The following is a 26,826-nucleotide window of genomic DNA, read 5'->3' as shown; positions in this document are numbered from 1 at the left end:
AAGTCCAAAATCTGTCCGACTTGGCATCCAACATTAGTAGGGATTATCCGGGGTCCTACCTTATCCTAGCTTATCCTTCGTCGCCGCTATCAGGAACGTCTCCACCAATCATTGAAACTATGCCAACGGGTAGGACAGATCGGACGCGCCGACGCGGCACAGTTCCTGAAATCATTGTTCTCCATCGTATCCATAACATCCGTCGCCTGAAAGTATGTTCGTCTTCTGGGTCTTTCAGCTATGCTTCCAAACCTATCAGCCCTCGCTGCCTTCCTCCGCGTCCATGTGTAAGGAGAGTCTAATTCGATACAATTCCTGGTCTTCAGCACCACTTCATCTAATCACAGAGAGGGGGAAAGCCATCAAACACTATCATGATCACCAGACCGGCGTCAACTAAAGGAGTTATCGAGGACCCGTTGTACAATGTGACCCATCAGCCGAAGTTTTTTCGGCCATTTCAAATTTCCAGTCAGCCCGTCCAGCGAAGCGAACCAGGAGAGAACCCAACCAGCAAGTTAACTGTGACTCGTTAAAGATGTTGCTGAATACTTACGGGGTCAGTGGGTAACTACATGATGAGTGATGAGACGCGGTTGACATGAAGGTTGTAATACGGCACGTATGACAAGAACATAAGATGCTGGCATGTCAGGGCACCATTGTAAGACTCTGAAAAACACACGTTTACAACCGTACACGACATGCCGGGTGATATTGGCGGCCCGGCTTTTAAACGGCTAGCGGCGCCGCAGTGCAGTCCACACGCCACAACAACCAATCAGCGAAACAGCAGATTGATAGCGAAAATTTGCACAGGATTGGTGATTAGATGCATTGACTACCAATGAACTGGAGTCCACAGATGTGTGCTGGTACAGGGATGGCTACGAAGAAAAACGATGGAAGAGCAATATATGACAAAGAGTGAATAATCCAAAAGCTGAGGAGTCCATTTATCTAACATTACGGAAATTAGAACAAAAGGGGTTATGTGCTGTAAAAAGATAAAGTACGTTGATAGAAAATTGATGCTGGGTTTACGGTGAAAGAAAGCCGTGCCCTCGAAGGGTAAATCGAGGGGAGTAAATAAAGAATGGCTGAAGTCATGAATGGGACAGAAACTATAGGGCGCCTATATGGTCCAAAGAAAGAGTCGGATACATTTCCTGATTTCATAACATTGTCCGTACACCACCCGCCAGCATACACAGAAGCGAAGTGAAGCCGATGATGAGTAGTTCCCAGCTTCCCGGCCATATCCCTACAGCACCATTCTGTGGTAATGCGGGAAACGTCGTTGAGAAGGCTTTTGTGGGGTTCGGCCCTCCGCTGACCGTGACAGTAGGCACTGTACTATCCGGTTCAAGGCCTTTGTTGGTAGGATTACTACCTGAATCGAGAATGGAAAATCTGGGTGAGGTGGCATACATGACGCCGTGGGTTGAATTAATGAACACGAGGAAGTAATCGTCGCCCGAAGGTAGGTCTTGAACGAAAATGTTGAGGGATTCTTGCGCAGCGGGTACGTTTTTGGCGACTAATACTAGTCCGTCGCTGTTCAAGCGCGCCATTTCAACGTCAAAGGTGACTATGCCATCCAAACGCCCTTTCTTCCATCTCATCGAGTACGCCTCATTGTTTATCCACTGTGTATCGGCGCTTGGTTCGTCAATGAGAAAATAGGCTAGGTGAGAATCAGTACTTGTAGCTGAAAAACGGCAGACAAAACTACAGCGTACCAGATACCGAGGTCGTAATGAAAAAGAGAAAAACAGAGATGAGAGTGCAGGCGTATAGCGGCCGTGAGTATGGCATGTTTTTGGGACCTGGGATGAAAGAGCGAGGTTGCGGGATTAAAGGTTTGGGAGGGTTGGGAGGGAGAGAGTAGAGCGCTGCCGGTTTATTTGTCGATGGCAAATGGCAAATGTGGAGACTGATCCTAACACAACCCACAGCGAGGACACAGGCCCGTCACTCACGTGACTGATTCTATATTAGCGCAATCAGGCCCACTTGTGTCCTCTCCTTCTCTCGTTCCCAATGCAACACCGCCAAAAGGTGCGGTATTTTTATCAATCTACCGCCCAATGTCTATATTATACTTGTGTCTGCCGGACATCGACCGTGGCGTCTGGCGGGACTGATCTCAGCCGCCTCACAGCCTTGATCATCATTCTAAGTTAAAATCTTTCCAAAGAAAATAACTTCAAGACGCCCAGTTCAAATTTTACTTTCCACCCCATGAGGCCTTGAGATCTTGCTGCATGGTGCCTTGGGCTACAATGCTCAGTGGCTTCGCTCTAACAAGTCGTGCCGCTGTACTTGATACCGAAATAATGGCCCATCGCCATGGCTTGATTTACCATAAAGATTTAGGCAATGACAGGCATGTCATCCCACTCTTAAGTCAGTTAGAGTGACTCCCCATCGCGACTATTCTCTGACTGCAGCTCAGCGCTCAACGTCAATCCTGAATGTTCTGACCGGTAGGCGGGTTTAATTGCTTTCGAGTTTGCTGACATTCCCTTCCAAAACGCGCTTTCGACTTTGGGCTAAAGAGATGGTCCGACCAATGAAATAATTATTTTTCTGCCGCCTGCTCCCTCAGAGTTGATTTATGATATCGGTTCAATTCCTGACTCCTTTCTTTAGTCATCCATGTTCGCAGTTAAGAGTGGCGAAGTCATTTCTTCAAATCGGCTCAATGCAAGCTCAATGTCATTTCCCAAGTATCTGCTTACGTAAAACTGTTCTCCAGCGGGCGCCGTGATACATACATCATACTACTCAGTTGAACTGCTTATACCGGTCTTCTGTTTCGGAGCGCTCTCACTATGGAGAAGATGATATACTATTTTCACCCAAATGATTCGGATTATTTCCTAGGAAGATGCGATGACCCTGCCACGATGTCAATGCTTGACTTCCTTCACCAAGCTGGTCTCCCACTCCCAAATGCCGAAGGCCAGGATATCCTAGTTCTGAAGGCATGTCCCCCCGATTTATAGATCACATTCTGTTCACAGAAATCCAACCAGCCCCCAGGTCTATCCTTTCTGCCTTGTTCTACCATGCGCAGACATGTAAAGGACTGGCTTCGACAAAACGCAACGAATGCAGAATATCATCTCGACCCAAATTCTAAAATCCAAGAATGTTTTCCACTCACGTCTGAAGAGAAGCAAGAAGTGGATATCCTGGTTGTCCACTCAGCAAGTATGGCGTTTTCGCGAAGACGTTCCTTGATATAATAACAAAATTCAGTGATGCCAGATATTTGAATCATGTTGATTCGACCAAAGATTCTGATCCTATTCTGGTATGATATCCTCCTCACTTGATCTCGTGTTAAATAGTGTTCCACTCCCTAGTACGAATCAAAGAGGGGAACCATGAATAGATCAATATTAGCAAATTATACAGGTGAGCGGTCGAGGTTCATTCTTTGATTGTTTGCTACTGATGGAAATATCTTAAAGGCATGAAGAGGACACATAGGTTCGATATGACTCTAATGGACCGAGCATATGAGCGCATGAGAATTCTGGAGGATTATCAAGATCGTTTTTGATTAATGTCTATGTCTACGAAAGGAAGCTACGATAAGTTAAACATATCGATGATATCATGCTCCAGGGTAGTCACAAGGACAACACCCGTGGTGCTTCTTTCCTTGCACGGTATTACGACCTACACAAGTGCATATTCTTGTGTGAAATAAGCTCATCCGGGGGAGCATATGCACTTGGAATAACTCAAAGCCAGACATATTTTAGGTGGTAATCCAGCTGCTAAACAGGGCCCATTCTTCCTTCTTCTATCACGTCTCAGCATGAATATTCTTCTTATCTTCCCTATATTTCTCCTCTACTCCCGCGTATTCGCTATATGGCCAAGGCCACAAAAGCTAGCCACAGGAGATACACCTCTCAGACTCGACCAGGACTTCACTATTCAAACTTCTGGAATCGACAATGTACCATCAGATGTTTCTGACGCTATTGAACGTACTACCGGTTTTCTCAAAACTGATAAACTTCAACTGCTCGTACCTGATCGTGGAGCTTCACTGTCCGACACAGTAAATTCTGCGAACACACTACGATCCCTCACACTTACTTTGACGAGCTCGTCCACGGGGTCCGGAGGCGTGAAGAGTATTAGTGAGGAAGCGATTCAAGAACTCGGAACTCAAGATGAGAGTTATACCTTGCAAGTTCCGGGTGACGATGGTGGGAATGCTGTATTGAATGCGAATACGACATTGGGGTTGTTTAGAGGGTTGACGACGTTTGAACAGTTGTGGTTTGATCTGGAGGGGACGGTCTACACGCTTCAGGCTCCGGTCCAGATCGAAGATGCTCCTACCTATGTGAGTAACGAATTTCCACCTTCGTATTACTCATGAGTAACCCAAAATTCAGCCATATCGCGGGTTCATGCTGGATACTTCGCGCCATTTGTGAGTGAAAGTTCCCTGATAAGTCCGGCCTATCTATAAATGATCGTTGTCGTGCAGTTTCCCAGCTGACGACATCAAACGCACTCTGGATGCAATGAGTTGGGTTAAAATCAACCATTTTCATTGGCACGTCGTCGATTCCCAGTCGTTCCCCATCGTCGTTCCTGGATTTGAAGAGATATCGCAAAAGGGGGCATACTCGTCTTCGAAAATTTATACACCCGATGACGTCGAAGATATTGTACAGTACGCTGCTGCGGTGCGTAATTTCAACCCAGTCAAACTCTTTTTTGAAATGTGCTGACCTTTTTTCATTTACTTGTCATGGATAGAGAGGAATCGATGTTATGGTAGAAATCGATACTCCAGGGCATACGTCCGTCATTTCAAAATCGCATCCCGAGCACATAGCATGTCCTGAATCTACTCCTTGGTCTCGGTTTGCCGGCGGTACGTATCTCCTTCAAATATCTTTCAACATCATAACATGCTTACCTATGATAACGTGCCCTATCTATCAGAGCCACCGGCTGGACAACTTCGACTTGCAACTCCTTCGACAGTAAACTTCACCGCCAATTTGATTGGGGCTGTTTCTTCAATGTTTCCTTCCAAGTTGTTCCATACTGGTGGAGATGAGATTAACACAAATTGTTATGATCAAGATGAGCAGACCCAAATGGACCTTAGTTAGTGGCTTTGCGTTTTGAACATCCTGCTCATTCTAGACGATAAATAGACTCGCAAGGGAAAACTTTTGAACAAGCATTAGATGCGTTCACGCAAGCCACGCATTCAGTGCTTGTAGAAGAAGGAAAGACGCCGGTGGTTTGGGAAGGTAGGTTCCTTTTTACAACCTGCTCTCGCGAAGCGAGGACCAATGACGTTAATCGTAGAAATGGCGCTCGAACACCAGGTTCAGCTCCGAAATAACACCATCGTCTTGTATGTGACATCGGACCATCACAGAGATGATTCTGACACCATGATGACCCACCCCAGGGTTTGGATTTCATCGCAACACGTCGGAGCAGTCGCTCAAAAAGGATTCAAAATTATCCACGCGGCTTCTGATTTTTTCTACCTCGATTGCGGCGCCGGAGGATGGATTGGAGATAATGTCGATGGGGATAGCTCATGCGGTGTTTACAAGACCTGGCAGAGAGCTTACTCGTTCAATCCAGTAGCTGGTCTGGAAAGTGACCAAGAAGATTTGATCCTGGGAGGTTCGTGTCGTTCGTTTTTGTCCTCCAAGAACCAGTATGATTGATCATATGTGTAGGTCAACAATTACTGTGGGCTGAACAGTCCGGCCCATCAAATTTGGATTCTATCGCTTGGCCTCGTTCCGCTTCGTCGGCGGAACTATTTTGGTCTGGACCTGGCGGCGATGTGAAGACCGCTTTACCGAGGTTACACGAAACAGGGTTTAGATTTGTCCAGCGAGGTGTCAACGCTATACCCTTACAGCCTGAATGGTGCGCCTTGAGACCTAACGCTTGTGACGCTGGTGCGTAGAAATAGCGCAGAAAAGAGTTGATTCAAGGGATTTCAACCTCCCCCCTCTGTTTATATTTTCCCTCCCTGTTGTACCTGATTATGGATGAATAAAATGAAAGCAATGCTGGATTGAAATCAGTAGAATACTGACTAGACATTCCCAGTAACCTCAAAATTCCACGTCTTAATCGACGAATCCAACGTTCTAGGTTGTAATCGACGTCTCCTCGAAGTCACAACCTCAGCCGGACTTTCAGATTCATCAGAATCTGAGCCGCTATCCGAATCAACCTGGCCTTCAAGGTCGTCAAAATGCCTTGAACCAGATACTGACAAGAGAATAGGTCTGTATGGATGAAAACCCACGCAAGGCACTGAATCTGGGTGCAAGAAAACCGGCTGTCACTGACCCAATGTACCCAAAAGACGAGAAAATCCTTACCGGAATGTCCTTTGAACGTTAGGTCAGGGTATTTCACTGTCGTCTCTGAGCTATTTTCCCCATCATTTGGTACTTGAAGGTCAAAAACATGAATAGCTCCTTGCTTTCAATAATAGAGGGGGCCGCTTTTCTATCAACTGTTCAGGCGTTCAGATTTTTATTTCTCACCTGATCTCCTGTCATTAATCGCCTACCAGAACAATCGATATCGAAGGACATCTTCTGATTCGTCGTCGGCCTATGTGGACCCACATATTTCACAAATGGGACAGTAACATCCGATCTCAAATCCCACCCTAGGATCTCTTCCCGTCTTCGGTAAGCAGCATATAAGATATGGGGGTTCATAGGATTGAATCGGACCTGCATCTACAATTGAAGACGCTAGTTAAGATAACAATATAATCCAGACCTACTTGAGTAACAGCAGCTCGGGGTCCTCCACCGACGAACATTAGAGGCACTCCATCGGGTTGAGATTCAGTGTATAGCGCAAGATTCGAAAGACATTGGTTGAGAGTTGCTGCTGCGTAGAAACCATCTGATTCAGTACTATAAGCTGGGGAAAAGGCCAAAGCAGAGATAATTCCTGAAAGGACGATTGGTATTTGGTGGAGGAAGGAGACGTAGAGCACACACCTTTGAGCCCATCTTTACTCTTTTTTGATGGTGTCGTAGGTATTCTCACTCCATTACCGGGCTGAGATACGTCAAACACTTCTATGGCATCTTCGTGACCGCAATATATCCTGAACTGACAGTGAGAAGGAATGTCTTGACTTTCATAAAACAAAGGGTCTTACTTCGTAGCAGTAGGATTAAACGTCATCGAGTGTGGCGCTATAAACCGTTCACGGTGATCAACAATCTTGTATGATGCGCGCAGCTACCCTTCGTTTGTGGCCTCTGTCAAGCGCGGGTTAAACAGAAGGAAGAGGGCAAGACGTACTCGACCATCAGATGCGTCTAAGAGTTTGACAGGACATTCGCGAACAGAAGCGAGGACACAGAAAGATGAAGGGTCCATTGGGGAAGCGGTGGGATACCAAGCAAAATCAAGTATAGGCGCGGACTGGGGTAGGACGAGGGATGGCGATGCTAACGAACAAGGTCAGAGAGGAGGAACGTGAGTCAGATACGACGGACGCTTACTTGACACAGGCTCGATAGTTGAGGATCTATTATGGTTAAGCTGCTGATGATTGAAGGCTAGGAAATGGTTTACGGTGTAAAGAGCTGGAGCGTTCTGTTTTCGCATTGCGCCATAAACATGGAACCATCAGGTGTCCTGCAAGCAAGGCTATAAATGATCATAGACGACCCAGCGTTTCAGCAGGTTGTACCATCGAGCGCTTCGCGCAAAGTTGCATTCTTGATTGATATCATATGTGTGGACAGGTTTGGGATCTGAAGACAGGTCGAGGACGGGAGGAGACCAGGCTGCCATTGTGATGGTTCTGGGCAAGGAAGATGGTAAACAGATGTAAATTGAGCTTAGCTAGTAGTAGGAACACCATCAAGTAGTCCGCCGTTGCGGAGGATCTCCTGTAGACTATTCCTTTTGCTCATCCATCGCCCGCTCTCTTCTCTCTCTTTTGCCTCCCGCTTGATGATCGCAACCCAGTCAAAGCACTGCTTGCAATCCACCTCTTTGTGCTCCTCACACTGGAATGATTCCTCCGTATGTAATGCTTCTATCGCACCCTGACCATATGCATTTAATGGTTGCCGCTCCTGGGGAGGTTGAGCGGACAAAAAATAAACACGAACACTGTTAATGCCTATCATGTGCATAACTAATTGCCATAGCTGACCTCGACCTCACAGTCCAGAAATTCGCATATGTGGCCTAACTCTTCTTCAATCGTCACATTGTTGCTCATCCTATGATCACAGCAGCACGTCTGGCAATATTCAGCTCCATGTTGTGCACAGAACTTGAATGCGTTCACGATAATGTGCTCTATATTTGACGCCATGTAGTAATAGTAGGATAGTATGTGTTCAATGTGTGGTGGATTGTGAGATAGAATGAGTTTGAAGGAAAGAAAGAGGGTGGTTGACAGCAGAAGGCTAAGCGAAAGGGCTTAAGAGGTTGTAGTAAAAATAGCTGTCAACCGTCGGATCAATGTTTTTCGCGTTTCTGTGAATTTGGTAACAAGAGTACAACCAGAGTACAACATCCAAATTCAACACATCATGCCATTCCTTACAACTCCTCTTTACTTCTCAAAACTAAACATATCAGTTCTTCGGCGAGAGATAACCGCGGCGCTCAAAACAACCGCTTCCCGAAAACAGACAAACAGTCAATGCGGCGTAACCAAGACAATCCCCGAGCGGTCCGAGTCACAACTCACGTTAATTCCCCAGTTACAACCGCCCGGTTCAAATTCAGGTCCACACCAGACACCTGTCGTTAATCAAAACAATGCCTCGACATGTCCATATCCGCCTATCATCGTTCAAAACCCTTGGATACGCGCTGCAAAGGCCTTCATAAGATTTCTCTCTTGGCATTTAAATCGACGCTGCCTCCCAAAAGGCGTGAATGGCTTCCTCCCCTCCTAATTTCGTTAGACCAAGGCGCTATTTGTCGGCGTTATCCAATTTAGTACGGAATATCAACCGATTCTTCTAACACCACCACAAGTGCGGGCTTATTCTACCCAGATAGTCGCGAATTTGAAATTCCGAACGATGATACTAGTTCGAGATATTTGCCACCGGAGACGAGGGCCGGGCAGGCACAGTACAGAGGTGTTCGGGGTCAATTGACAGAAAGCCGCATTTTCTCACGCCAATTAACTGCATAAACATAGACAATTCCTAGCATCATCCCGAAGTCACTCTCCACCAAGTCGACAAAAAGTTATCCCTTCGAAATATGTCCGAATCCGGCTCTAAAATTCCTTCTAACCATGATGTACGACCACATGAAGACGAAGATTTTTATCGGTTAACATTGTATGAGGCCTTAGGCATATCAGAAGGGGCTACCGCCGAGGATATCAAAGTAGGCCCTTCATATACATTTTCTCGGAAATTTGGAAGCACCCTGATATCTGTCATTGAATTATCAAGCGTGCTTATAAGAAGGGAATACTAGAACATCACCCAGACAAAAACACGAGCCTTGATGTCGAAGTTGCGACCAGGAGGTTTAGGAGAATCCAAGAAGCTTACGAGGTACGCCCCCTATACTTGGTTGATTAATGCCGTATAAATTAGTATTCTGTATAGGTTTTAGCTGATCCTCAGGCGCGTTGAACCCCAGTTGACGATATAGTGTTTATATCTAATACCATCCATCTCAATAGCAAAGACGACAATACGATATCCAGCGAAACCCACAAAGACACAGATATACGTCAAGGCCTTCTTCTGCAGCGAATACGACGCAAACATTCACGCACCACCACTATCACTTCCGTCCTCCAGCAACCTCATCTACGCCCAAGCAGTCGTTCTCATTCACGTTCAGCTCTTCTGCTCAAGCTTCATTCTCGTTTGGCCTTTCATCGGCATCGGCATCGTCTTCAGCGACAGCAACGACTGCTGCGCACCATCGGGACGATAATAATTCAGAAGTGTTATGGTCTTTCACGACGCGTGGTCACGGTAATGGACGTCAGCCACCTTCTGCTACTACCCAAGGCGATGATGGCGCCCGCAATTATGGGAACGTCAGGGTTCATTTGAGTGAGAGTGTCAGTAGCAGCGAAGAGGAAGACGAAAGTGACTCCGTGTCCTCAAGCGACTAAAATTTCGCCGCGTCAAGTTCCCTACCTTTTTTCCCCTTTTACTTTTAGTCTCAGTTACAGTATATCATAGCAGGATGATCTTACAGACCCGGGCCATAATTTGTAAACACTTGTATTCGTAGTTGGTCGTAAGTATTTCCAATTTACATGGAAATTCCGGAAGCTGAGCGCTGAGGGAGCACACCCCCCAACTGAAGTGTTCAAGGATTTAATGAACCAGAAGAATATTAGCACGACAACCCTCTAAAAGATTAGATTCCAACAAGTTTGGCATGCCAACCTTGCGAATGGGGAGAAGCTGAAAAAGATCGAGGTATCTCGGAGAGAATATATAAGTTTATCAAAATGTAGTCGTCCACATCGGCCAGAGCATGACAGTGTATAGACATTGGACAGTGTATGAGGCGGAACCTGGGCGGAACGGCCGCCGGCGCAGCCCCATGAGTAGGTCCGTTTCGCACGTGCCTCTTCGCGCATGCGCATCCACTGACGTAGGGCTCCTTTGCATCTCCGATCATTTTGGCTTAATTAGTTGAATGTCTCTAGTACGAGGGCATGAATAGGATGTTTAAAAACTCTTTGCTTCCTTCCTCAACATCTATAATCCCCCTGTTCCGAATTTTCGTAGGTTGTCATCCAAATATCCGTTTACTTACATCCCTACTAACGACTTTTTGTAGGATGAAAGCACCAATACAGAAGGTCTGCTATCCGAAAGTCGGAACATTGATAGATGGTGGACGCCTTGAGCTCGTGTCCGTGATTGGTGCAGGCGGTTATGGAAATGTCTACAAAGCTGTGGACACCAAGACCCGGTTACAATATGCAGTGAAGTGTCTTTTTCGGCCCCACAATCACAACGAATCACATATCCGAGAAACAACTCTTCATCGACGAGCGTCCGCTCATCCTGGTGTCGTCACTCTCCGTCGAGTCCTAGTGGACAATCTGTTTATGTATCTCGTCATGGACTTTGCTCCAGACCGAGATCTTTTTACGCAAATATTGCGCAAGCGTCGTTATCTGGGAAATGACACTCTCATTATGAGCACATTCCTCCAAATTCTCGACGTCGTAGAACATTGCCACTCTCTCGGTATATACCATCGTGACTTAAAACCGGAAAATTTCGTGTGTTTCGAGGACGGAGTTCGAGTGGCCCTTACGGATTTCGGACTTGCCACCACAGAAAAGACGAGCGGAGATTTCCAGACAGGAAGCGTGTATCATATGAGCCCAGGTATTTATCCGTTAATTATACCCGGCTGGCTCTAATTTATGGCATGATAGAATGTCAAGCTGCTGAGATGAGTTTTGGAGGTGTTTATTCCCCACAGTCTTGCGATATCTGGTCACTGGGAATAATATTTCTCAACATCGTTACTGGACGAAATCCCTGGAACTGTGCAAAGTGGGAAGACGCTTCGTTCTACTCCTACCGTAAAAACCCTTATAAGCAACTCCCGAACGTCCTTCCAATATCTCCTGAGTTGAATAACATTCTGGTCATGATGCTCAGTATGGAGTGGAGGGCGAGACCGTCGGTTTCCGAAATACGCACCTACATCCGCCAAATTCCAACCTTCTATTCTCAAGATGTGATATTCGACGGACATATTGCCAAATGCTTGTGGGAGGACGATCCGCATGGAAGGCCTAGCAAAGTGAACTTGGAAGACGCATATTTTTCTCATGGGACCCACCATCAAATTACGGGCAATAAACTTCGAACAAGAAGTTTCAGGGAGAATTTCCCTATATCTGACGAGGACGACAGCGACTCTCAAACATCGTCAACCATCGGCGAGCCTCCTCTTTCTCACTTTGATTCAACTTCGTGCGCCTTGAGCTCGATGCAAAGCAGCAGCGTCATACCGTCCCTTGAGAAGCATCTGATTTCGGGGCCAAAGTCTTCTTTCGGTTCTTTTTTTGGTGGTATTCATCATTTATTTCGTCTTCGTTCGTTTTCTGGTAGGAAACCAGAATAGATAGGTTATCTAGACTGGGGATATTATGATTATTTTTTAATTTAATCGTTGTATCATCAAACTTGAGTATGTATTATCTCCGTTCCGTTCGATAAAATTCGAAGATTTTGAGTCGACGCGAAAGGAGATATCTACAGGAGTTTCTAAAACCCAAGACAACTGCATTGAGTCGATATTAGATGGAAGAAGACCATGGAAGGCAAATCAAGCGTGATTTTCACGCACGCGTCGCTGCAACAGCATCGTGCAGAACATTCACGAAACAGCGCGAGACCCCGAGTCAATGTTACTCTGGCCCGAAATCGTGGGCTTAAGGTTGGCGAGGACAACGCTCGACACAGGGTCGATGCAGTATTCCCAGATATGGCTTTCGCGCTCCGAGAGGTTGATCCGATGATTGGCGATCCGCATCCGGCTCGTCCTCCGTTTTCAAGGTTCGTGCCAAGATTGACCAGTAGATGCGCCACTGCCACACAATGATCGCTAAGCCCTCCAACTGAAGTCATCTTATTTGAAGAGTTGACTCCCAAGATAGATATGGATCTACAAACAGACAACTTGAGATTTCATCTTTACGGCACTGAAATGAGATTCGCCTGATTTCGAAACATGATTTCAGGTGCAGTGGCTGTGTGCATAGACTTATCATCCGACCTCCACCTCGAGGCTTTTACTAGTATTCCACTAACGGTCGTTTAGTCGGCAACAGGTACGATATTTATGGCGTCAATCATGAGTCGTGACTAAGAAAACTTACTTTGACACTGCTGTCCTGTACAGCACCCAGTATAGAATAGCTGGCAAGCGGAGTCAATTGATGAAACGTTCGGCTTTAGTGTTCGCAACAATCAGCAAGCATCATGAGTAAATCCCCATTTAGAACCCTAACCTGACAACCGGGCGCTAGCTGGGCATCAGGGAGGGTTCTGAATGTGCGCCATGGCACTTGATCTTTGTTCTCTACTTCCCCCGTGTTCTTACCCAGCGGTATCATCGTAACAGCAGTAGTAAGCCACTCTCTGACTTGTAACTTGTCGTACATGTTGCTCACCGTCTTTGCTAGTCCAAGGTTGCATTCGAGCAGGACTTGGGGGCTGTGGGCCCTTCTGGCATCAACGCCATCTCACGCTCGCGCTCATACCCTTCCACTTTTTTTTCTTTTCCCTCTGATTTGATATATGGCTGCAAATGAGTATTACCAGTCTGCTCCAGGAACGTAAGTTCATTCATCAAATTTCCTAATTTCCTTATATAAATAAATTAGGTTTGACCCACCCAACCTCGTTGGGCAAACGGGTCAAGCTCCAGCCCCGAGCCAAAACCAGTCATCAACTCTGCTTAGACCACCCTCAAAGGCTCATGTTGAGGATTATTTCGCTCCAAACGCGCCAAATTCGACTTTAATGGCACCAGCTTATGGCACCGACCCTGTGCATGTTGACGACGTGCTACCTGTACCGCCGCCCGGAAACCACAACGCAGGCCACTTTCATTCGCCGCCAGCTCCACAGGACCCCGGAAGTCCGGTCACTGACGAGAGTGACGGAAGCATCGTTCATATTCACCATACTCCCCACCACAATACCACACCTAACGCGAACGCGCCGCCATCTTCTCGTCGATCCGAGAGTCTCAGCCTTACTCACAGTGCTCTCCAACATCACAGTGGTTACGATAGTAGCGAAGCGTCCCCCTCTCGCCGTCCTGGCGCCGCTAACAAGATACGTCTTCGCCCAAGGGAACTCTCCACTCACAGCAAGGATACCCTTATTCAACTCCTCATCAGGCAAGAAATCCAAACGGAGGAATGCAAAAAAACGCTCAAGAGTGCGTTGGAGAAATTGGAGAGGTACAAGTCAGACTTAGCGGATGCGAACAGCCATTGCAGGAGAGTGGAGAAGTTGTATCAGAAATTGGCAGATGAACGAGTGTTGATGCAATCCCAAGTCAGCGACAATATTGGCAAGGCTCAGCAACAGGCATATGCATCGCAACAAGAGTTATCAATCTTAAAGCTGAGGCTAGAACACACCGAAAACTCTCTGTAAGTTCCTTTACACCTATAATCAATCTTTAACCGAGTCTCGAGCTCGCTTCCAGTGTTTTAGCGAAAGCGGAACTGCGTGAAGTCAAGCTTCAACGTGATAAGGCCAGAAGTGATTCTGAGCGCTCCCGAGAAGAGGCTTATCGCATTCGAGAAGAGCGCAATGTGCGCGAAGCCCTTGAGCAAGGTCGTAAACAAGGCTACAATGAAGGAGTAAAACAAGGTCACGTCCATGGCGTCACCGAAACTGTCCCTCGAGCAATTACTTCCGCTGGCCAACCTTCCACGAGTAGCGCTGTCGCTCCTTCGAACCCAAATACCTCAGGAACTTCAACTCACAGCCAGCATTCTCGCGCCCGGACTGCCACATCACAATCCGACCGCCGCTCTTCTTCTTCCCGTGGTCAGCAACGCGGTTCTAAAATAGACGTTGAAGATTTGGTGCAGAAAATACGAAGAGAAACTGAAGAACGTTATCAACGTCAGTTTGATCAACAGCTGGAACAGGAGCGTTCACGGCTTCAGATTTCTAAGCTCGAACAAGACCAGGAAAGGGAAAGAGAGTTTGTTGAGGAAAGGGAGAAATTCAGACAAAGTATTGAGGAACGCGAGCATCAACGATCCGCAGAGTTGGAAGCCGAAATCGAGAAACTACGACAACTGGAGCGTCAGAGGAGTGAAGAGGTGAAGAATGAGCAGCAGAGGGTAAATATCTTGCAGTTGGAGAGGGACAAGGAGAGGCAGCTGAAGGAGAAGGAGCAGCAGGAGCGACGAAGGGAGCGTCAGCAACGAGAACAGGAACGAACTGAGGAAGCCCGACGTTATGAACAGGAACGATATAATATATCCATGCAGAGACAAGCCGAGAGAACAGAAGCATTGCAGCGCGATCGAGAACGCGACCAAGCTGTTGCTGAAGCAACTACACAAGCTGCACGAGCGACATCCCAAGCTAGCGCTGCGCTTTCTGCTAGTGCCTCTCGTCCAAAGTCGCGAGCATCAGGATCCAGTTCTGAAAACGAACAGGGTAGGCGTAATCCACATGCAGCACCATCATATTTCCCTATGCCACGTCCTCCTATCGGTATGCCAACACCAACGCTGTCTCAGGCACCCGTTATCCCAGCTTCGATGTCTATGCCCGAGCCCCACATCAACCATTCCCGACAGTCCTCAGGTTCGGTACGCCATCGTCAACCACCCGTTACTATCCCGGCAGCTGTATCTATGCCTGAACCCAATGTCCATCACCTCAACCGCTCGGGACCATCCTCACGTTCACCTCAACCACCTGTTACGATACCAGCATCAGTATCAATGCCGGAACCTTTTGTCGATTCAAAGAACAATGTGGTGACGTCATCACGTTCACCTCAACCACCTGTTACTGTCCCAGCCTCGGTATCTATGCCTGAACCTACCGTCAACCCCATGAACTACTCGCGGCATTCCTCACGTTCGCCAGCTCAGCCCCATTTACCAACAACGGTACCTGGACGACACCGCCCAAGACGTTCTTCAATGGAATCGCAATCATCGATCTCAACTGCTGGAGGACTCGATAAATTGGTAACTTTCCCTATGCCTGGCGGTAACATTCCGGGGCGCAGCTCTGCAGGTCCTGCTTTTATCCCTCCTCTACCTGAATCCGGCGCTAGGCCCAACAATCGTCAATCGTCGCACTCGAGAAATGTGACTTACACTCATCCTGGTGACGCGTTGAGTGACATTCCTGAAGATGTCAGTCTTAGGCTGTCGCCGGGTGTTTATTCACCGAATACTGGTCAACGGCCTGTTATTCCTCATTTGACTGGGCACGAAGCTGACCACTCTGGACCTGTTATACCAAGTATTCGTGTTGAAGACGATCGTAATTGGCGACGTGGTTCTGATCGCGTGAGTACTTACCAGCTTCCGACTTACCGACCATTGAATTGGCGTATCGTCACACTTAGGGTACTCCACGATCTGATGACCACCATCTTCACGCACCTGGTCAACTTCACCGTTCGGGTAGTGACCCAAGCATATGCGATATCACTATTGTACCTCCTGTGAGTTCACGATATACATATCTCTCAACCAATTCGGCTGACAAAGTATGGAAACAGTCTGGCCCTGGCACTCCATTGGAAGGAGGACATAACGCACCACATCATCATTCTGGGCTAGATCCACATCTTCTTAGTCCTAATCACGCAGTAGCTCCAGTACTACCTCAAGTTCCATCACGACAACCCGTTCAACCACGAAGAGCCGAGTCCCCTGTACTTCCAGTCCGTATGCATGCTAGACAACGGTCTGGATCAGTATCTTCTTCTGGAGGTACAGGGGGAGGAATCCCAACCCAACCAAATACTCCAGTGATACCTGACGCTCAATATTTCCCACCCAACTTCATTCCGCAGTCCTTTACACCTCATGCTAACGCCACGCCTGCACTTCCCGGTAGTGAAATACCCGATGTGGTACTTAATCCACCACCCGGTTTCATTCCACAATCGGTGACGGATATGAGAACGGGTGTAACGACGCCGCTTACGGGGATGAACCCTTTACCCGGCGTTGGAGGTGACGAAAATGGAGGAGGTTCAAGACGTCAATCGTTATACGGCAACACTGGAAACCGATCTCCCTACATGACGTCACCAGCTCTTTCCGCAGGAGGACCTCCCGTAATACCTACATTTAATGATGAGGACTATGCGGGAAGTAATCGAGGAACACCTAGGAGTGGTATCTATACCCCTGGTGGCACGTCAAGAGACTTACCCGGTACATCTAGCGTGTACCAGAATCCCGCAGAAGGGGATGAAGAAGGGGATAATGATGAGTTGGTGGCGAGAAATACAAGGATAAATGCTACTGCGCCGCCGATAGGTGGGAAGCAGAAGAAAAAGAAGAGGCGGTAGACGTCAGTGACGAATTTTGTGCATTCTGTGCTTATTTTGCTCTGGGGCTTATTCTCTCCGAATAAGCCTGATGTCTTTGATTGTTGAAATATTGAGATCTTGTATGGGCGGCTGTATGTACAGCACTGTATTCTTCGTACTTCATGTTCATATGAGTATTATACGATAGTACGCTTTGGGATCTATTACTAAGTTGATCCAGAATTAATGAACATTATAGCTAGGGATTCACTTATTGCACATATACGATGTGCGTCCGAGAATAAAATTACCAATGAAGCCTGTGAGTGGAACACTGATATCCAGAAGGGTTCTTGAAAAGATAAAGCTGGTGATAATCTTCGGCATCCCACCATTGCGATGCCGAACTGATCTCGGTAACGATCTTCTTTCCCTTGGGAGTGAAATGTTTTGCTTGAACTTCGGCGGTCACTCGCCTGGCAGTGGCTTCTTGCTCTGGCGAATGGAAAAAGATCGCAGAACGATATTCTAGAAGAATACAAGATCAACGACGGATGACTTGAACATTGGGGTGAAAGAGTACTCACGACTGCCATTGTCATTACCTTGTCTGTTCGTGGTGGTGGGATCATGAGTGCGATAGAAGAATTCTAGATGTGACGCTCAGTTGGGAAGATCATTCCCGATCGAGAAGAAAACTTACCAACGAGTTCAGCGTAGCTGACAATAGTGGGATCAAATTCGATCTTTAAAGCTTCTGCATGATCGGTGGCCCCAGTGCATACATTTTTGTATGATGGATGCGTCACAAGTGGATTCCCCCCTGTAAATCCAACAGAGGTTTTCAGAATTCCTTTGTTCTGAGAAGGTGGATAGTGCTTCAGAAAGATGTGTTCGACGCCCCAGAAGCAGCCTGCCGCGAATGTCGCAATCTCGGATTTGCTAGCGTCTAAGGAAGCAAAAGCAAGGTTAATCCCGCAAAAAAAGAGGAGACCGATTAAGAGGTAACCTGAAGACATGGGTGCGCGGAATTTGGCAGGATCAACAGCGGTCGGAGCGACGTTAAGGAGACTTTTTATACGGCCCAACATGGGTCTTGGCCTGATAGGATCAGGGTGTGGGCACTGGGCAAGAGCATTGGCGACATTGCTCCCTGCCAGTTAAGTAGCCTTCCCCATGTGACTCATCACGTGTATTAGTAAGGTCCGCGGCGACGGCAGTGCGGCACCTCGCGGTTCTTCCCAACGTGTAAATTTCAAGTCGAGCGTTGATACTTACCGGACAAACCCTCCTGATGTCAAATATTGATTACGAACATCAACCCTCGGGGGCCGCACGACGTGAGGTCCAATCATACTGGCGGTCATCTTATTTTTATTACACAGGTAGGATGCTGGTGTCTGGTTTGCGCCACCCCCTTGCTTGTGACCTGTTACAACCCACCAGTCATTTGGAGACAAATAATTATATCAAAGGTGACGATTAATATTAGTTGACCCAAGCGATTGAAGGTATAGATCCTTTATTATGGACAGAAATGAGAAACAACATTAGCCACATTTACCATTGTAGCCTGCTGTACCACCGTCTGTGACCGCTCGGCCTTATGATCGGCAATGTGGACGAACCAATATTAGACCAGTAGCTATCATTGGAAATCTCGTGTGCTGTTATTGAATCTTCGAAGTTTGAACCTAACGTTGGTGAGCACATCTGAGTAGCTCCGCGGCTGCTGTCTTCTCAACTTTGGATTATCAGAGGTCTGAGCGCGTCACGTAGCCGGCAGTAGTAATCAAACATATTGTTGAATGTCATCGTTGTATTTGGCACATTTACCGGGATTTTTCTGGAAAACTGTCAGAAGAGGTGACTGGTACGAAAGGCATCAAATTGTACACCTTTTCAGTGCTATGCTACGTGTTCCAATCACCAGATTTCCTATTATAATTAACTACATGAGTTGAAGCAGGAATCGTAAGAGGTTTCGGCGGGTTATAAATATCAAAGTCCACAGGACAATGCGCAAGTATGGGCGAGAAGTAGGTAACTTTATCTTCAATATTACCTCACAGAAAGAGATTGCGTTGCATTTTGAAGAGAATAACACTTTACTAATCGGATAGGTCCAAGGAATCACCTTCGGACATTCTGGACGGCCATGCTTAAAGTTTTCTGTCCTTGCACTTAGTATTGACTATAAGTCGAGAATAGGAAGAAGGTGAGAAAAAGTCCCGACTTATGTCCGGCGTGCGATCGCAGATTCACAATGGCCTTCATTGTTCAAGTTCTACTTGCTCTACTAAATCTCCTTTATCACCCGTATCCTCTCTCCTTTCCCAGCTAAATGTCTTCGGTCAAGAAAAGACCGACGATTTCCATGAACTTTTCACGCTCCTCGAGATGCGCCACCTGGCTGGAATTCTACATACCCGTTTATCAGAAGTCCACCACAGCCACACATTCTTAGAAGACGTACCGCGAACTGAACCCAGCGAACACGAGGGATTAGCTTGAAATAAGGATACATGCAGCTGTCAGCCGCCTGATCATGCCAGCCGTTCATCAAGAGAGTCGGAACGGAAATCTTATGCGCCTCGTCCAACATCGAAAAATCTTTGTTTGGGCCAACCATAGTAAATTCTGTTGGACCATTCCTATAAATAAAGTTGTGAGTATGATGCAGAATATGAGAGCCAGCCTTACAGTGTGTGGTAAATGATCGGATTCGTTTTCATGTAACGGATGCTCTCTTGCATCGCCGCAGGCACCGGGTCGAGCGTACAAAGGTGTCGACCATAAAAGACAGCGACAGCCTCTTGGAATTCTTGAGTGGCGGTTGTACCCTCTCTTTCACATCTATCGATAACGTCTTGAACGTTCTGTGGGAGCTTCTTCCGGAGTACTGCTTGGGCTTCGAGCCAGAGGGCGCTCGAGGATGCTGAAGACCAGATGATTAGGCGTTTCAACCCTCCTGGGTTCCTGACCGAGTGACGAGAAGCTAACATTCCACCCCAGGCATGGCCGAGGAGATCATAATCATCATAGATCCCGAGATGAACCAACAAAGACTTCAGCTCCTCTAAAAACAACTCTTCCTTCCAGAACGATAAATCACCTCCCTTCTCCTGAAAGTGCGTAGAACGTCCGTTCCCAATCTGGTCGTAAAGAACAATGGGAATTGACCTCTCCAGCGTGATATCGGATAACACGTCGAGGTAGTGCGAACTGACACCAGGCCCTCCATGAACGCAGACCAATGGGCGAACACCCGACTTCAAATCACCATATACCTTGTAAAAAGTTCTACATTCCTTTCCGGCGTTAGGAGCCTCCCATACCAATTCTCCTTCAACGGAATTGACAATTTTAGAGGTGGATTCGGTAGAAGTTGTGGAAGCCATGTAGTGGGTGAATGGTGTGTGTGAGTTGCGCAAGATAAATTCTGAATGGGCGATTCTGAACATATATATATACCAAATGCTAATTTGCAATGCCATGGCCGTGCCTGGCAAAGCCGAACTCGAGCCTGCACAGGCCTACACAGTGCCTACACATGACTTCTAGTCCAACGCCACGTTCTGTAAATCAGGGGTAATTGCCAATTGGGTCCGTCATTATCGAGGGGAATGAGTAGGAATGGGTATAGAGGACGTTGAAGGTTGTGGTGACCCAGGTGTGCGTTATAAGTCGTTCAACCGATCATGCATCGTTTTTGGAAGCTACTGCTATGGTGGAGCATTTAAATTAGATCACACACTGCTGCACAGGTGAGTGCGATGGAAAGACAAGCGGAGAGTGAGATCTGAGATCTATGAGGCATAAGACAAGATCTCAGTCCTTTCCCAACATGTCATGCACTGGGCGGCTCTTCTCTGGCGCTTCGCGTCGTGCAGGCGGCTAGAGTGACGAGAAACAGGCAGTTGAAATTCGCACAGGCTAATTTGCCCTGCTAATTTGCCGCTAAGTCGTAGAGGTCCCAGCGAGGACACTGACTGGACACAGCTGGACACTGTGAGGACTATTTTTCAGATGTGAACTTTCGGCCACTTCCACGAAACATTTGGAAATAGAGATCAGAATGGAGATACGAACATTTGAACTTGGTTGCCTAGACATTTGTAAGGCCGCGGCTTAAAGAGTCCTGAAGAGCATTGTTCCGAGCCTGAGAGATCCACAGAACTGAGGAGTCAGGAAGCAGTCTTCATTACGTATCTTTATAGCACTTATACTGTAGGGCGACGATTATATATCCAGTTGCTTTTAATCCTATTTCTGTTCGTGTTCTGTTAGGTGCGCTCGTTCTTAGTATGGTCGTCTCTAGGTGGCGATTTTCAACATTATGCACACATCCTGTCAACCCTGACTACGCCCCCCAGTGCCATCGAAGAACTTGATAAATTTCGTCGATGTCTTGCTTCCTTAACATCCAGTCGTCCTGTTCGTGATGCGTCGCAAGCTCTAATATCAATCGATGACCGTCGGCACCGATTTTGGATAACATCCAGGCAAACTTCCCCAAGTGTTGTCAACTGGGCGTTATAAACTAGGATAGGAGGATAGATTGAAGATGAATGCATACTTATGACTGACTCCCCCATAAACTCATGCACCGTAAGACCTGTTAATGTTATCACGCCCCTTTAGGTACTGTGAGTATCTCGATAAGGTAGTTCAAAGGCGAGAAATTACCGATATACAAGGTCAAAGCTATCTGAAAAGCTAGTTGGTTTCCAGGTCATCAATTTCCTATCTTGTCGCCTAGGATGGAGAAATTAACTCAGTTGTCTCGGTCTGTTCTGTAAGTAAGAAAATGGAAGGGCGATTAAGATTTGTATTGCACAAAGTGCCCATATTCGCAAGAGCAGAATCCCTTGTACCACTGCGGCATTAACAGTGACAGTACTAGACCGAAATCAGGGGGTTATCGAATGGGGCGCTAGTTATTGAGATATCGCATCGCGAGTTCACGATGATTGGGGGTAGCCACAGCCACAGACATTTCGTGACGTTCTGCAGCTCTGCTGTGGATCGAAATTGATCGTTAAAAGCTCTACATGCTGGAGAATCGACTCCTAGAAGTCCCGGTGAATGGAAAATTGTCCGTAAAGCTAGAGAAAGTAAGTCAGTGAGGAAGAACTTAGAAAACCGCGACTGTCTGACGACCACGTGATTTCATTTCGCGTACCACCACATGCCAATCACTCCCTCTGTCCCTTAGGCCTTGTCCCTTCTAGGTACATCAAGTATATGCAGTGAAGCTAACGCATACAGCTACTCAAGAGGAGAGATTGAGGCTGGTATGATAGCCGTTTCAGTGAGCTTCGGGAAGGGAGAATGTAAGTTCGGTGAATCTGCATTTACAACACGAGGGAATTCTTACCTGAAAAATCAACAGATTGCTTTGCTATCCAAGGACAGCATCACGCAGATATCAAAGAGGAGTTTTTCGGGGCAAAAGGGATAATAAGTGAGTCCATGAGTATCAACGGGTGGAGGTTACCTCATGCTTAGCGTAGTAATCTGTTCTTACATTTAGTTAGTAATGACTGTAAGTCGGGAATAGGAAGAAGGTGAGGATAAGTCTCGACTTGTATGTGTGACAGCCTATGGGATCGCAAAATCACATTGCCGCATCAATCGGATGATATTGTTTCGGAAGTCGAAGGGCAATAATCTTCATTCAGTTCCATGATTAATTTGTTCGGCGCTCAATCTATTTTCAGAAGATGACTTAGTTTCAGACAAAGAGGGGGAGAAGTGGTTCGGATTCCTCGGAAGACAACAGGTTATCCAATGGAAGCTCCATTAGTTTAAGCGCCAATGGAGCCTACGACTTCATTGCTTGAATTCTGTACAACGGCGACTTACTATACTAAACTTTCTCCATCGTCTGTAGCCCCTCCTCTCCTTTTCCCGGCTAAACCTCTTCGGCCAAGAAAAGACCGACGATTTCCATAAATTTCTCAGGCTCCTCGAAATGCGCCACATGGCTGGAATTCTATAACGGGGTTGTTTAGAAGTCCACCACGGAAACACATTCCTCGAAGACATACCGCGAACTGGATCCAGCGAACACGAGGGATTAGCTTGAAATAAGGATACATACAGCTGTCAGCTGCCTCATCATTCCAGCCGTTTATCAGGAGAGTCGGAACGGAGATCTTATGCGCCTCGTCCAACATCGAAAAGTCTTTGATTGGGCCAATCATATGAAATTCTGATGGACCATTCCTAGAAATAAAGTTGCAAGTATGACGCGGAATATGATAGCCAGCCTTACATTGTGTGGTAAACGGTCGGATCCGTTTCCATGCATCTGAAGCTCTCTTGCATTGGCCCAGGCATCGGGTCGAGAGTGCAAAGGAACCGAGCATAAAAGACAGCGACAGCCTCTTGATATTCTTTACTGTCGGTTGTCCCCTCTTTTTCACATCTATCGAGAGCATCCTGAACGTCCTGTGGAAGCCTCTTCCGGAGTACTGCTTGGGCTTCGAGCCAGAGGGCGCCCGAGCATGTCGAAGACCAGATGATTAGGCGTTGCAGCCCTCCTGGTTGCCGGACTGAATGACGAGAAACCAACATTCCACCCCATGAATGGCCGAGGAGATCATAATCATCATAGATCCCGAGATGAACCAACAAACGCTTCAGCTCATCTAAAAACAATTCTTCCTTCCAGAACGATAAATTGCCTCCCTTCTCCTGAAAGTGTGTGGAACGTCCGTTCCCTAGCTGGTCGTAAACAACTACGGGAATTGCCCTCTCCCGTGTGATATCAGATAACGCGTCGAGGTAGTGCGAACTGACACCAGGCCCTCCATGAACGCAGACCAGTGGGCGAACGCCCGACTTCAAATCACCATATACCTTGTACCAAGTTCTACATTCCCTTCCTGCGTTAGGAGCCTCCCAAACCAATTCTCCCTCAACAAACTTGACAGTCCCAGAGGTGGATGTGGACGAAGTTGTGGAAGCCATGTAGTAGGTAAAAAATGTGTGATCAAGAGTTGCGCAAGACAAAATCTGAACGGGTGATTCTGATACATATACACCAGATGCTTGGCATGCCTGTGCGTGACAAAGCCGAGCCCGAGCCTGCACATGACCCCTGTCCGACAACTGCGTTCTGTGAATTAGTGACAATTGGGTCCGGCATTATCGAAGGGGATAAGTATAGAGGATGTTGGGGGGGGGGGTGATATTGGGGTGGCCCAGGTGTGCGTTCTAAGTCGTTCATCCGATCATGCAGCATTTTTGGAACCTGCTGCTATTGTGTCAATGGAGCATCACACATAAATTATAATAGATTGAATCGAGGAACATCCGTGCATCATGTGCATACTTTAAAACCCAACTGTTCACACTGTGTCGAGGTAATCGGAGAAAACCTCATCATATCGGTACCAATAAATACTTTTCAAACAGAAAGTTTCTCTGAGTCTGTTTCGCCCTCCTTGTTCATGTCCACAGCTGAGCTGCCTGCCTGAGTCTGGGTTACCGAGCTACTGTGGTGATTGAACATAACATCGGTCCCGGTTTGGAACCTTGCGAGGGAAGAAGACGACCAAGCCCGACCTTCCAGCACGTGCAAAATAATCAAGAGAGGAGAAATGGACTAGTTCTAATATAAATATTCCTTGTAACTGCTCTGACGACGGAAGCTTACCTGGGTTTGTCCAAGAACAGGCAAAGCGAGGTTCTGGACGGGACTGTTCACGGCATAGCTGACGAGGAAAATTAAACCGTTTACGGTGTACAAGACCGCCGACTCTATCATCATGGATGTTATAGAAATGTATTCCGAGCCAGATCCCACGGTTGCTCGTCGAATCTGGTACCGCATGTAGAGTAGTCGCGATGCAATGCAGGTTGTGATGATGACATTCAAAGCGATAGAAATCGACCAATATGGGATAGCTAGGTCGATGCTAATCGTAGACCAGAGAGTGATGCCGGGAATACAGAGCATGACGATGAGAATAAGCGAGAGCGCTAAATTATTCGATATAAGTAGCGAAAAAATCTCTGAGAGGAGATTCCATACCGACCGTAGCCACAAACATAGTAGATGGAACAATGACCCAATACCAGCCACTGGGGCTGAAAAACATCCAGAAGCGGTATAGCTAAATGGACGAAGAAGTTAATCATCCCTCGGTATCTCCTTTGAACAGCTGAGGGCACCAACCAGGAGGCCATCTTGGAACCAACTATTGATGATATAGACGACGTTACATGTGAGCCCAACAGGTCCACCCCCTGTGGCGAAAAAGGCAGTTGGGCCGCCAGGGAAATTGCGCTCATCCACGAATGTCAATTCCCCGATCTTAATGTTTGTCCCACTGCCGATATTACCCATTAAGAATAACAATGAAATGTAGACCATCAGAAGATAATCAACTGCTTGTTTCTTCCGCTGGAGAAAGCATCGAAAACACCAGATGAACAGGGTCAGATGTATGCCTATATGGATTAAACAGGTTGTAAAGAAATAATGCGCTCTTTTTTGAGGATTCGATCAGCCACGTACCATAAGCTATAGCTCCCAGAAAAAGGCCATCGATAATAGTACGCTCATTGTAGAGCTCGAAAGATGACTGTTCGAGAGGTGCAACACTCATTGCAGGGGGGGAGAAGGATAGTCTAGAAACTAAGGTTAGAGTCCCTTTGAGCACAGCTAACCGTGTGTGCAGCCAGCAGATAACCTATAATTAATTGGTATGCACATGGAAAAGAACAAGAACCAGTGCGATGACAACAAATACTTTACGGTAACTCGACCTTACATTCACGCGGTATGGTGCATTACGCATTTAAATCTAAGGGATAGAAGTTCACGACGTTCACACATGACAATATATAAGCGCACACTTAATAATGACGGCACTACGTTCCCACAATGTTTTCTTTTTTTGGCGTAGTTATGCTGTGGAGACTTTGTTCGGGGAACACTTGTACTTAAATATCCTGGCTTCTTCGGGACCGTGGTGAAATGACCCACGGAATATCGTCCAGTACCAGATGCCTTCACGCAGTCATGACACCCGTGCGCGTTGCGGCTCTTTGTAGCATCGCTGTTTCGAGATTGACAAAGAAATGGCCCTCGAGGTAGTTTCGCCAACCTCACAATATTGAAAAACCTCGTATCTGGTGCGCGTTGAAAAGACAGGATGTCAATGGTGGGTAGAGATCAAAGTGGAGTCAATCCTGATGGCGGCAACGGTTAATGCAAGGGAAGGATTTAATCAAAGGGAAAAAAAAAACACGGAAAAGCTGTGAAACGTGGCAGGTTCAGCGAATCGAGAACAACCCATTGCACGCCAAAATTAAATCACCACATTCCAACCTGCATTAAATTGACCTTTCCCATACACCCGGCCCGTCAAGAACAACTTCTGAGAATACTAGGGCATATCTCGCCTAGCGACCGATTCCTCAAGGCCTCTAGATTGTTTTCATCGCCAAGCACGATCATCTAACGGACGATATAGTTCATGACCCGGTCAAGTCCCACGAGTCAGAGGTTTGAAACCTTCCCAATCAACGTTTTCCTTGAGTAAACGCAGTCGAATATTTCACCTTCGCATTTGATCCATCGACAAGGGGCATAGTAGGCTAGAATGGTCGTGAGCATACTCCTGCGGTAAAGGAGCTGTTGCAGTTTGCACATATATCGCTGTCAAATGTAAGAGCCATCAATGGCGCACAGACAGTCACGTGGTGGTCACGTACTGTGAGTCGCGTCGCGAT

General features: G+C 46.9%; 10 protein-coding genes across 10 annotated transcripts; 4 read left to right on the top strand and 6 right to left on the bottom strand.

The window, feature by feature from the left end:
• Positions 1-955: 955 nt before the first annotated feature.
• Positions 956-1,905, bottom strand: AGABI2DRAFT_195246 (hypothetical protein). The gene is made up of 2 exons (XM_006455896.1): positions 1,743-1,905; positions 956-1,687 (listed from the first exon to the last, which is right to left on the bottom strand). The coding sequence occupies exons 1-2, from the start codon at positions 1,816-1,818 to the stop codon at positions 1,176-1,178; spliced, it is 588 nt and encodes a 195-aa protein (XP_006455959.1). The 5' UTR covers positions 1,819-1,905; the 3' UTR covers positions 956-1,175.
• A 1,786-nt stretch (positions 1,906-3,691) lies between these two features.
• On the top strand, positions 3,692-6,071 carry AGABI2DRAFT_188060 (hypothetical protein). The gene is made up of 8 exons (XM_006455895.1): positions 3,692-4,379; positions 4,531-4,724; positions 4,798-4,915; positions 4,987-5,154; positions 5,205-5,303; positions 5,362-5,410; positions 5,468-5,691; positions 5,748-6,071. The coding sequence occupies exons 1-8, from the start codon at positions 3,836-3,838 to the stop codon at positions 5,981-5,983; spliced, it is 1,632 nt and encodes a 543-aa protein (XP_006455958.1). The 5' UTR covers positions 3,692-3,835; the 3' UTR covers positions 5,984-6,071.
• Positions 6,072-6,115: 44 nt separating this feature from the next.
• AGABI2DRAFT_76651 (hypothetical protein) lies at positions 6,116-7,721 on the bottom strand (the record flags this gene model as incomplete). The annotated part of the gene is made up of 9 exons (XM_006455894.1): positions 6,116-6,345; positions 6,408-6,510; positions 6,576-6,770; positions 6,824-6,996; positions 7,047-7,186; positions 7,211-7,293; positions 7,357-7,505; positions 7,550-7,602; positions 7,633-7,721. The coding sequence occupies 9 exons, from the start codon at positions 7,719-7,721 to the stop codon at positions 6,116-6,118; spliced, it is 1,215 nt and encodes a 404-aa protein (XP_006455957.1).
• Positions 7,722-7,870: 149 nt separating this feature from the next.
• AGABI2DRAFT_138863 (hypothetical protein) lies at positions 7,871-8,471 on the bottom strand. The gene is made up of 2 exons (XM_006455893.1): positions 8,222-8,471; positions 7,871-8,141 (listed from the first exon to the last, which is right to left on the bottom strand). Exons 1-2 carry the CDS (start codon positions 8,384-8,386, stop codon positions 7,902-7,904), a joined length of 405 nt encoding a protein of 134 aa, XP_006455956.1. The 5' UTR covers positions 8,387-8,471; the 3' UTR covers positions 7,871-7,901.
• Positions 8,472-9,294: 823 nt separating this feature from the next.
• On the top strand, positions 9,295-10,171 carry AGABI2DRAFT_121870 (hypothetical protein; the record flags this gene model as incomplete). The annotated part of the gene is made up of 3 exons (XM_006455892.1): positions 9,295-9,423; positions 9,492-9,596; positions 9,728-10,171. 3 exons carry the CDS (start codon positions 9,295-9,297, stop codon positions 10,169-10,171), a joined length of 678 nt encoding a protein of 225 aa, XP_006455955.1.
• A 681-nt stretch (positions 10,172-10,852) lies between these two features.
• On the top strand, positions 10,853-11,773 carry AGABI2DRAFT_188058 (hypothetical protein; the record flags this gene model as incomplete). Its single annotated transcript, XM_006455891.1, has 3 exons — positions 10,853-11,411; positions 11,462-11,611; positions 11,691-11,773. The coding sequence occupies 3 exons, from the start codon at positions 10,853-10,855 to the stop codon at positions 11,771-11,773; spliced, it is 792 nt and encodes a 263-aa protein (XP_006455954.1).
• Positions 11,774-13,337: 1,564 nt separating this feature from the next.
• Positions 13,338-17,115, top strand: AGABI2DRAFT_121868 (hypothetical protein; the record flags this gene model as incomplete). Its single annotated transcript, XM_006455890.1, has 5 exons — positions 13,338-13,375; positions 13,424-14,203; positions 14,260-16,099; positions 16,159-16,257; positions 16,315-17,115. 5 exons carry the CDS (start codon positions 13,338-13,340, stop codon positions 17,113-17,115), a joined length of 3,558 nt encoding a protein of 1,185 aa, XP_006455953.1.
• Positions 17,116-17,229: 114 nt separating this feature from the next.
• Positions 17,230-18,209, bottom strand: AGABI2DRAFT_195243 (hypothetical protein). The gene is made up of 4 exons (XM_006455889.1): positions 18,086-18,209; positions 17,780-18,025; positions 17,664-17,726; positions 17,230-17,604 (listed from the first exon to the last, which is right to left on the bottom strand). Exons 1-4 carry the CDS (start codon positions 18,165-18,167, stop codon positions 17,384-17,386), a joined length of 612 nt encoding a protein of 203 aa, XP_006455952.1. The 5' UTR covers positions 18,168-18,209; the 3' UTR covers positions 17,230-17,383.
• Positions 18,210-19,416: 1,207 nt separating this feature from the next.
• AGABI2DRAFT_210618 (hypothetical protein) lies at positions 19,417-24,098 on the bottom strand (the record flags this gene model as incomplete). The annotated part of the gene is made up of 3 exons (XM_006455888.1): positions 23,357-24,098; positions 23,130-23,307; positions 19,417-19,497 (listed from the first exon to the last, which is right to left on the bottom strand). The coding sequence occupies exons 1-3, from the start codon at positions 24,052-24,054 to the stop codon at positions 19,417-19,419; spliced, it is 957 nt and encodes a 318-aa protein (XP_006455951.1). The 5' UTR covers positions 24,055-24,098.
• A 252-nt stretch (positions 24,099-24,350) lies between these two features.
• Positions 24,351-25,703, bottom strand: AGABI2DRAFT_180778 (hypothetical protein). Its single transcript, XM_006455887.1, has 5 exons — positions 25,607-25,703; positions 25,265-25,539; positions 25,121-25,202; positions 24,743-25,068; positions 24,351-24,691 (listed from the first exon to the last, which is right to left on the bottom strand). Exons 1-5 carry the CDS (start codon positions 25,695-25,697, stop codon positions 24,494-24,496), a joined length of 972 nt encoding a protein of 323 aa, XP_006455950.1. The 5' UTR covers positions 25,698-25,703; the 3' UTR covers positions 24,351-24,493.
• Between the last annotated feature and the right edge of the window lie 1,123 nt (positions 25,704-26,826).

The sequence above is a fragment of the Agaricus bisporus genome, assembly GCF_000300575.1.
Source record: "Agaricus bisporus var. bisporus H97 unplaced genomic scaffold AGABI2scaffold_11, whole genome shotgun sequence".
Taxonomy (NCBI): domain Eukaryota; kingdom Fungi; phylum Basidiomycota; class Agaricomycetes; order Agaricales; family Agaricaceae; genus Agaricus; species Agaricus bisporus.
The sequence above is the reverse complement of the archived record's forward strand: the minus strand, read 5'-3'. Positions and strand labels throughout refer to the sequence as shown.

Bases quoted from the DNA above. Each gene is read 5' to 3' on its own strand.
- AGABI2DRAFT_195246 (XM_006455896.1), bottom strand. From the start codon at position 1,818: ATGCCATACTCACGGCCGCTATACGCCTGCACTCTCATCTCTGTTTTT. The intron at 1,688-1,742 runs GTACGCTGTAGT...ATTCTCACCTAG, and splicing joins CATTACGACCTCGGTATCTG to CCTATTTTCTCATTGACGAA.
- AGABI2DRAFT_188060 (XM_006455895.1), top strand. From the start codon at position 3,836: ATGAATATTCTTCTTATCTTCCCTATATTTCTCCTCTACTCCCGCGTA. The intron at 5,155-5,204 runs GTTAGTGGCTTT...GACGATAAATAG, and splicing joins GCAGACCCAAATGGACCTTA to ACTCGCAAGGGAAAACTTTT. The intron at 5,411-5,467 runs GTATGTGACATC...GACCCACCCCAG, and splicing joins CGAAATAACACCATCGTCTT to GGTTTGGATTTCATCGCAAC.
- AGABI2DRAFT_138863 (XM_006455893.1), bottom strand. From the start codon at position 8,386: ATGGCGTCAAATATAGAGCACATTATCGTGAACGCATTCAAGTTCTGT. The intron at 8,142-8,221 runs GTCAGCTATGGC...CAACCTCCCCAG, and splicing joins TTCTGGACTGTGAGGTCGAG to GAGCGGCAACCATTAAATGC.
- AGABI2DRAFT_195243 (XM_006455889.1), bottom strand. From the start codon at position 18,167: ATGTTGGGCCGTATAAAAAGTCTCCTTAACGTCGCTCCGACCGCTGTT. The intron at 18,026-18,085 runs GTTACCTCTTAA...TTGCTTCCTTAG, and splicing joins CCGCGCACCCATGTCTTCAG to ACGCTAGCAAATCCGAGATT. The intron at 17,605-17,663 runs GTGAGTACTCTT...GTATTCTTCTAG, and splicing joins AGGTAATGACAATGGCAGTC to AATATCGTTCTGCGATCTTT.
- AGABI2DRAFT_180778 (XM_006455887.1), bottom strand. From the start codon at position 25,697: ATGAGTGTTGCACCTCTCGAACAGTCATCTTTCGAGCTCTACAATGAG. The intron at 25,540-25,606 runs GTACGTGGCTGA...TAATCCATATAG, and splicing joins TCTGGGAGCTATAGCTTATG to GCATACATCTGACCCTGTTC. The intron at 25,069-25,120 runs GTATGGAATCTC...CGAATAATTTAG, and splicing joins TATGTTTGTGGCTACGGTCG to CGCTCTCGCTTATTCTCATC.